The sequence below is a fragment of the Pecten maximus genome, chromosome 11 (genome assembly GCF_902652985.1).
Source record: "Pecten maximus chromosome 11, xPecMax1.1, whole genome shotgun sequence".
NCBI lineage: Eukaryota > Metazoa > Mollusca > Bivalvia > Pectinida > Pectinidae > Pecten > Pecten maximus.
Genome location: NC_047025.1, coordinates 19,477,892 through 19,487,922, shown reverse-complemented (window position 1 = coordinate 19,487,922; position 10,031 = coordinate 19,477,892). Strand labels below are relative to the sequence as shown.

Sequence of the window (10,031 nt, the reverse complement as noted above, 5' to 3'; positions counted from 1 at the left end):
CCATGTACCACTTAAAATTATTTTTTTTAATGAGTTCTAATTCTAATTTAAAAACAATATAATCATGTATATAAGCAGTACGTCAATTGGAGACAGTTCTTGGTTGATTTTCCTGTTGAAATAAAGTTTTTAAACTGAAAACATGTCTTTGCGTTGTTTATAAACAAGAACTTCACGTTCATCCTGACCAGAATTCAGTATTCGTGCGCTTAAAAGGATTATCGATAATCTATCTAGATACTGTATGTATTGTCGGAAGACGCACAATTTAGATAATTAATGAAAGACTGGTAACTACTATCAATATTAATACTAAATGTTTACCTGATAATGATATGGCAATATATAATATACTGTAGTAATGTCTATAATACAGCTGATAAATACCGCCAAAAAAAATCTAGAAACATGTATATGTATGCTGTTAGCAAACAATAATACATGTATATAGATTTTTAACAACAACAAAATTCCACACAAGGTCTTTGACTCAGGATTTTAAACGATCAACATTATATCAAACAAAAGGTAGCTTCTTTTCATTCGCATTCACAATACATGTATATACGTAAAAAATCAGCTTCATTTAATTGTAGTTGCTTCCGTCCCTCGTTGACTAGCAGCTGCAGGTTGGTATCATGTACCAGGGTTTTAATGCAGATCATTGAGAAACGCTTACACTTCCGAAACACATGGTCTTGTTTTTGTACTTTTTCAATGGTCTTTGCATATATATTGTTCATATATTGTCCTCGTTATTATCAAATTTTAGTTCGAATTACATTGTATACGGATTTTGCTTACATGTCGGGAATTCATTTTCACGGCCCGATATAACAGCATTGGAATACATTCGCCATTGGTGCGTGCCATTTCTAGAAACACGGCTTTCTAACAAGTATGAAGAACTATTCGGTCAAGGAGAGAAAAAAGGATCTCATGAATATTTTGATTTATTTTTTAAAATGTATTTTATTTGTTAAAACACAAATGGGATTAGACACAAGTATAAAACTTATAATCCGTCTTTTCCCGTAAAACATAAATGATGAAAATCGTGAATAAATTTAAGCAATATCTTGACGATTGTTTTTCCAGTTCTAGAAAAAGTATGAAGATTAATTACAAAATTTCTTTACAATTTCTAAATGAATTCCGTCCGAAAATACAATTTACAATGGAAAAAAGAAAGATCAGACTACCATTTTTAGACATACAGCTATTCAATGAAAATGGAGAACTTTGTACAGATATCTATTATAACTGCACTGACACGAACCAGTACTAGTATTTGAATTTCAATTTTTCAAATTCGAGGCACACAAGGGAAATTATACCGCTTTGCCTAGCCCGTCGAATATGCACAATTATAGAAAAGGAAGATCAAAGAAGACTTGAGGAACTAAAACAGTTTTTGATAGTGTGAAGGTATGAGGGTTTTATCGGGTTCCTTCCGTCATCCAAATTGCCAAGACCCAACACATTGTCAGAGTTTCAATACTTTATTTGGTATTGCGGAGTTTCTGGGGTGGAATAAATCCCCCTGCATGTGGTGCTGGGGGACCCAGTATAAAATATATAGTAATTATGTATCATGGACCCTTCAGATGTGGTTTGAGAAGTGCCGGGAGAGAGCAGAAAGGAAAGAAAAAAGGAAAGAGCGCGGGAAAACAAAGTGAGTCCCACGAGCTGTCCGTGGTCAGTCATGATTAGTCAAGTACAGTCAACACATGATGGACAAACACAATACACCACGTCACACACGTATACAAAGGTAAAAACGAAGGTACATCAGGTGATCACAAATACACCGAAACGGATCACGGATTGGTTTACGGATCGGATCGCGGATTCACCGAATACGTATATGCTACACACATCCCTCTGTTGAGAGATATGTTGCCCTCAACAGTGGCGTAGGAAGCGGGGGGGCAGGGGGGGCAATTGCCCCCCCACTTTTTACAGTGGGGGGGCAAACATATCTTTTTGCCCCCCCACTTTTTGACATCCAAAATCTAAAAAAGGAGAAAAACACGAATTTATATATTCATTTCGATAAATATCTGTATATTTTCGAACCGATAATGTTTTCTTGAAGGCAACGATAAAAACTTTATCTTGTACATCCGGAACATTCCGACTTTTATACTAGTATATCAATCCTCAGACCTGTGTGTCGGTCGTCTGCACTAGCCTGGTAAGTCAATATTTATATCTTAATACAAAATTTTGCTTAACTTCATCACATAGATTCAATAAGTTGATGATAATTTGTGAAGTTAATTGAGTTCATAATGAGAACAAGACAGAAACACAACATGAATAAGGATGCGCGGTTTTAACGTGAATCGAGTGATACTAATTACCAATAGGTACGAGGAAATACAAAAAAAAATCGGCTTGCGCCTATGGCGCTCGCTTTATCACTAAATTACTGCCCCCCCCCCCCCCCCCCCCCCTTTCGATTGCAGATCCACAGGGGGGCTTCGCCACCCTGGTACCCGCTTGGCGGCCCCCAGACCTCTCACAAAAAGGGGGGAAAATCGGCTCGCGCCTACGGCGCTCGCATGATCACTTAATTACTGGACCCCCCATTTCGAAAACTCCTGGATCCGCGCCTGATCCCGAATTATTGGAAATGTGCTATATTTCATTTTCCGCGGAGGGCTTAGACCCCCTTGAACCCCCTATCAGGGCGCTGCCCTGGACCCGCTGGGCGGCCCCTCAGACCCCTCGTAAAAAAAAAAAAAAATCGGCTCGCGCCTATGGCGCTCGCATTATTACTAAATTACTGAACCCCCCGCCCTTTCGAAAATCCTGGCCGGGCCTGGTGATTCATGTTTTGCCATAAATAATATATCCTGATTTGCGTGAATAACTTATTTTGTACTACATAAATTATCAAAATTATCATGGGATGTTGAAATGATAATTATTGGCTAATTTTGCGGAGATGGCATACGATTTGTTTAGTGCGTAAAATTTAAGGTTAAAAAAAATTTTGCCCCCCCACTTTTTGACAACTTCCTACGCCACTGCTCAACATGTTAAGCATAACAGGCTAAATGTAAACCTAAAAATGAAGATTGAACCCAAAAAAACTAACTTAACAAACCTATTGGGTACATATAAGAAAATTACTCTACAACTAATTTGATAACGGCAGCCAGGAGCGTTTCCGCACCAGGGACAAACAACCCCTCTGGGGCGAGGGATCTTAGGTAGTCAGCCTTTAGTTTCCAATTTCCCTCCGTTGCCATAACGAAATCCCGGAACCGCTCTGGTTTACGTCGCTCTCGAGTTGACCTTCTAACAGAGGGCTCGTCTGCTGACTGGTCATCTTGAACTGCGGTCCGATGGTCGTCCACCTCCCCTCCACTGGCTTCAGATTCTTCAGCCTCGACTCCAATTTCGTCGGCTTCAGATCCTACAGTGGTTCCGACCGTTGTCGACTCGCGGTCGGTATCCTCAGCATCCCCTTCATCAACACTCTCAGGAGTGTCGGGTGGATCCTGTATCATTGGAGGTACCGTCACCCAGTAACCACCTAGAGAGCCTAGGCCTGGACGACGAGGATAATGATGCGGCCATCACCGCCATATCTAAGGCCTTAGTGTCAACCTTTTCCTCTGTCTCCGGTTCCTTCTGCTGGGAGGCGTACTCAAGTATCCAATCCCTAATAGAGTCTGGATCACTAGGCCTAGCACCTAGGTTCTGAAATGCCCTAAACAAAGCAGTAGCCTCTGCAGTTTCCTCGGGGCTGAGTTCCATAATGTTCAAGGTGAAGTAATAAAAATAAACAAAGAGTACACACAGGTTACTTAGCACCACCATGTATTGTACCGTACCTCTATAATGACACTGTACAATCCTGAAATATGAAAAAAAAACAAAAACAAAAAACAAAAAAAACAAAAACCCTGAAGTATGCTAGGCTGAAGATTATAAATAAGTACAAGTTTTAAGAAACAAGACAACACAATTTGTTATATCATATTCTTATGAACGGAGTAGCGGTAAGTGTAGTCTCAGCAACCCAAAATACGTATATGCTACAATAGAACAAAACTATCACCAATCTCTTATTAATAACAGCATCAGGAAAGCATCTGAAATTCCCGTCAAGGAACTAAGAATGTACTGCCATTTGTCATGACATACAACCCCAGCAATTCTCAAATCAACCGAACAGCATTTGAACATTTCATTTTTCTTTTCTTTCCGATGTTCACGTACATTGTGAATGTCAATAGTGGTGACTGTTTTGTGAGTGTCAATAGTGGTGACTGTTTTGTGAGTGTCAATAGTGGTGACTGTTTTGTGAGTGTCAATAGTGGTGACTGTTTTGTGAGTGTCAACAATGGTAACTGTTTTGTGAGTGTTAATAGTGGTGACTGTTTTGTGAGTGTCAATAGTGGTGACCGTTTTGTGAGTGTCAATAGTGGTGACTGTTTTGTGAGTGTTGATAGTGGTGACTGTTTTGTGAGTGTCAATAGTGGTGACCGTTTTGTGAGTGTTAATAGTGTCAATAGTCTAGTGGTGACTGTTTTGTGAGTGTCAATAGTGGTGACTGTTTTGTGAGTGTCAATAGTGGTGACTGTTTTTTGAGTGTCAATAGTGGTGACTGTTTTGTGAGTGTCAATAGTGGTGACTGTTTTGTGAGTGTCAATAGTGGTGACTTTTTTGTGAGTGTCAATAGTGGTGACTTTTTTGTGAGTGTCAACAGTGGTGACTGTTTTGTTAGTATCAATAGTGGTGACTGTTTTGTGAGTGTCAATAGTGGTGACTGTTTTGTGAGCGTCAATAGTGGTGACTGTTTTGTGAGTGTCAATAGTGGTGAATGTTTTGTGAGCGTCAATAGTGGTGACTGTTTTGTGAGTGTTAATAGTGGTGACTGTTTTGTGAGTGTCAACAGTGTTGGCTGTTTTGTGAGTGTTAATAGTGGTGACTTTTTTGTGAGTGTCAATAGTGGTGACTGTTTTGTGAGTGTCAACAGTGGTGACTGTTTTGTGAGTGTCAACAGTGGTGACTGTTTTGTGAGTGTCAATAGTGGTGACTGTTTTGTAAGTGTCAATAGTCTAGTGGTGACTGTTTTGTGAGTGTCAATAGTGGTGACTGTTTTGTGAGTGTCAATAGTGGTGACTGTTTTGTGAGTGTCAATTGTGGTGACTGTTTTGTGAGTGTTAATAGTGGTGACTGTTTTGTGAGTGTCAATAATGGTGACCGTTTTGTTAGTGTCAACAGTGGTGACTGTTTTGTAAGTGTCAATAGTGGTGACTGTTTTGTGAGTGTTAATAGTGGTGACTGTTTTGTGAGTGTCAATAGTGGTGACTATTTTGTGAGTGTCAATAGTGGTGACCGTTTTGTGAGTGTCAACAGTGGTGACTGTTTTGTGAGTGTCAATAGTGGTGACTGTTTTGTAAGTGTCAATATTGGTGACTGTTTTGTGAGTGTCAATAGTGGTGACTGTTTTGTGAGTGTCAACAGTGGTGACTGTTTTGTTAGTGTCAATAGTGGTGACTGTTTTGTGAGTGTCAACAGTGGTGACTGTTTTGTTAGTGTCAATAGTGGTGACTGTTTTGTGAGTGTTAATAGTGGTGACTGTTTTGTGAGTGTTAATAGTGGTGACTGTTTTGTGAGTGTTAATAGTGGTGACTGTTTTGTGAGTGTTAATAGTGGTGACTGTTTTGTGAGTGTTAATAGTGTCAATAGTCTAGTGGTGACTGTTTTGTTAGTGTCAATAGTGCTGACTGTTTTGTGAGTGTCAACAGTGGGTGTCAATATTGGTGACCGTTTTGTTAGTGTCAATAGTGGTGACTGTTTTGTTAGTGTCAACAGTGGTGACTGTTTTGTTATTGTCAATAGTGGTGACCGTTTTGTTAGTGTCAATAGTGGTGACTGTTTTGTGAGTGTCAATAGTGGTGACTGTTTTGTGAGTGTCAACAGTGGTGACTGTTTTGTGAGTGTTAATAGTGTCAATAGTCTAGTGGTGACTGTTTTGTGAGTGTCAATAGTGGTGACTGATTTTTTATATTATTATTAAGTGCTGCTTTTAAATTAAAGACGGCTAGAAACAATGTTGACTTTTTGATATTTTCGATAATCGATTTGTCGAATATAAGCTTTTGAAAGCTTATATTACATGTAAAACATGCTCGACTTTTAAAGAAGCATTCTGTTTCTGTATCGGTGTCGACTGGAAGATAAACATCGCGGTTGAAGGCCAGATTCCGTACTGTACTGTACGTGTGTTGGTTCTTAAATTAGTGGCATCTTGTAAAATAATATATATATCACAGTAATGTAAACTACATTCTAACTATATTAAATATTTGAAATTTCAGAACGAAAAATAGGTTTCACTAGTAAACATATTTAAATATGTATAAATAATATTAAAATTAATATTCGATGCGGAGATGATACCAATCCAAGATGGCGGCCACCATGAAGAATGCGGTGCGTGTTTGGGCTTTGATTATTTTCGTGGTTACTAAGACACAACTTTTCATTTTTCTTTTACATATACTTATTTGAAGTAACAGGCATGTTTTCTAACTTAATAGGGTATATATTTGTATCAAAAGGGGGTAAGGACTAGTGAAAATCAGCTGCCTTGCTACACCATTGAAAAACATGCCCGTATCTGTCAAATACAAGTTTTGACACTTTCTCTAGAGTGGTGTGTTGATGAGTCCTCTGTTTGCGAATTATGAAAGTATTTGATAATATCTCAACTGCATAGTTCGATAATACTACGTTGCTCAGAAACTATTGATATATATTCGATAATACTTTGTTGCTCAGAAAAACTATTGATATATGTTAGAATTTTTCAGTACAATTCCGCAAAATTTAGTGCAGGATTCATTATAACATTTCTATACACGTAAGGACACCGCCCTAAGGACACGGACTTGTATTATGATATAGCATGCAAGCATCTGGCTATATAGTCTAATTTGCCTGTATAGTCAAATCTGACCACACGTACTATATAGCCTAGGACAAATGCACACAAACAGGTGATGTCCTCCGGGTTTGCACTGGGCATTTCATAAATGGGGTCCTTTTTAGATAAAATGGAGTCCCTGTGAATAATTTGAATTGAGCTTCCAGAAAAAAATGGGGTCCTTTCAATTTTCTATGCTTCGAAAGGCTATTGGGATGGTTTCAATGCCAACTCTGGTCCTGACAGTTATCTTGTGCAGGAAGAAAAGATGGATGAAACATGTAAATCGGTAAAATGAATATTTTTGGTTTACTTGTTAATTTTCAATTGAGGAATTTCATCGTCAAAATTATACAGTATGCATGTTCATTCTATATTTAGTAACAGTGGTGAACCCATAGCGAGTTGATCCAATATGGCATCATTATGTCGGCTGCAGATAGGCCTAATGATGAATCCACCTTTTTTTCACCTTATTGAAACCATTCCATTACACAGGATGCAGACACACAGGTAACATACCAGGACCAGCAGAAAATCAACAAATTTGCTCGTAATAATGCACGCCTACAGGACCTGAGGGATGAACAAGACAATAAAAAGGTTTGTGGGAGCGTAAAGATGATATCTAAAATCTTGTTTCCATATTTTGGTGTGTGTGAGTGCATTATACCTTGTATCATTAAAATCTACTCTTGGTTCTGTCTCTGACTGAAACATTACCAAAGTCATTAAAAATGGTTAAAGTTGCCTATAGCTTAGAGTTCAGGGGTGACCATCCTTATATTACCATAGCTGTTGATAGAACTTTGAATAATACATGCTTAAGGTTACTAAATGTTTTTGTCTTTTAATTTGATCAGAAAGAGTTGCAGAACCTGGAAGATGCTGCTGATGAGATTCTGATGCTGGAGGACGGTGACGATGCCATTCCATATCCTTTATACATACGTACATCACTTGGCTGTACTAGAAATGCTAAATTAAATAGAGAGTGTAATTAGGGATTAATGAGTAGATGGTAGTTGGTAGTACCAGGGCTTTTTCTGGGGCCGTTAAAGGGCCCCATTCCCAATTGAAATTATTTCATATTTAAGCCAAATTCCCAAAATTTGTAGGTTACTCTTGGAAAAATCTTTCCCAATTCACCAATTTTCTTCCCAAAATGAGACAAAAAGGCCCTTTCCCAAACCAGTGAGAAAAAGCCCTGAGTACTTAATTGGAAGGCCATTGATCACTCTAAAACGAGTCTGACATGCAATTATATAATTAACCCATAAGCTTAGAGGGCCCACTTCAACTGTGTTTAACCTACCAACTATCACTGAAGAACAAATAAATACTGTGCAGAATATCAAAATCTGGCATGTCAACAAAATCAATGAAACCACAATTTGCTCAAGCAAAATGTGTAATGACTATGTCAATCATCCAACCTTGGAATTGTTTACATAGATGTAGAACAACCACATGAATGCAGTGGTGTAGCAGTGCCTTCCAGTTTGGATATTTTGTTACTTACATGGGGAAAAGTATTGTCAAATTACTGATTTATGTTTCTCTAGAGCATGTCCTTTTGAAATTATTCCAGAAAATTCCTTCACATATCATTTTAGTGGTTAAGTATATACATTGCTTTTTGCTATAGATTGTTTTTTTAGTTTTGATATTTTCTAGGTTACCATGGAAAGAAATATTCAGATTCTATTGTTTCCTAAACTTATCTCCAAAAATGTTTTTAAAAAAAATACTTCAGTCAACTTTATACACACACCAATTGAGTGGTTACCATCCATGCTTACTTTGTGTTGCCTACATAAGAAAAAGGCAGACGAAATATAGGTATCACTATGGGTATCAGCATTGGTGTCCGCACAGAGCTTTCCGTGCGATAACTCAAGATTCCTTGGGCCGATCAAACTCCCAACTTCATGCAGATCTTCCTTACCAAAAGTGCTGGCTTCAGATTGCTTTTCAAGTCAAAAGGTCAATGTCATGGTTACTAAAAATGGAAAATTCCTTTGCTGGTGATAACTCGAGTTTGTTTGGGCATCATGTATCTATTTCTTCATAATCACACAATTTGCTCTGCAGGCCACACATCCACTTTCGTGGAATTCTTGTCTTAAAGATAATATGTATACAAAGAATAGAACCTCTCCCAAAAAGCTAAAGTAATATTTCTGAATTTGTCTACAAAGACATTGTTTGTGCCTGATTTGTCCTTGACTCATTCTTACCTACCAGATAGGAGAGGTGTTTGTGAGTCTAAATGCTGAGACTACAGCTGAGATGTTAGAGAAGGGCAAGGAACGGGTCCAGGAAGAGATGAAGGACATTGATGCTCAGTCTGAGGTCCACAAACAAATCCTACAGGACTTAAAAGTGGAACTTTATGCCAAGTTTGGCAATAATATCAACCTGGAAGCAGATGACGATTCCTGATCTGTGTGACAAGTTTAGAATTCTCCTCACACCTACATATGGACTATTTAATATTTTGTTGTCATTTCTCTGCTACAATGCAACAGAACAGGAAAAAAGTGGAATATCGTTGAGCGTCAACTGTTTGATTTGAACTGTATGGCAGTTATCAATATGTCTGCTTTTCATTTTCATTATCTGTTCCGTATCCATCATAAACCTGTAATTCACGTTGTTGAATACCGATCGGTTATGACATCTTCTTAAATTAAAACAATTGACATTAAATCAGGAGTTTGTTTTGTGTACACATAGCAGCCAGTCATGTGACAGGACTAAAACATTTGTTTGTTTTCTGGGTTTATCAACCCGTGAACAGCCAGAGTCATTTTCAGGAGGGATTTCCTTGTAGTAGTTGGTGACCACCTCACTGAGCTATCACAGGTCCTCTAGACTATACTGACTATTGTTTGTATCATCTGTTGATATCAACAGACTTTTATACTAGTTTCTCAATTCAGGTATGGACATCATACAAAAACAAATTATAATGATGCATCATGAAAAGGTGCTGTGTAACATAACAGTATTGCAATGTTCGCAAAGTTGGAAGGACATGTACATTGACCTATGACCTTTACCTCAAGTATATAAG

The 10,031-nt window shown here is 38.2% G+C and overlaps 1 protein-coding gene across 1 annotated transcript; it reads left to right on the top strand.

The window, feature by feature from the left end:
• Nucleotides 1–6,399: 6,399 nt before the first annotated feature.
• LOC117337656 (prefoldin subunit 4-like) lies at nt 6,400–9,664 on the top strand. Its single transcript, XM_033898746.1, has 4 exons — nt 6,400–6,459; nt 7,451–7,555; nt 7,816–7,886; nt 9,193–9,664. Exons 1-4 carry the CDS (start codon nt 6,436–6,438, stop codon nt 9,395–9,397), a joined length of 405 nt encoding a protein of 134 aa, XP_033754637.1. The 5' UTR covers nt 6,400–6,435; the 3' UTR covers nt 9,398–9,664.
• Nucleotides 9,665–10,031: the final 367 nt, after the last annotated feature.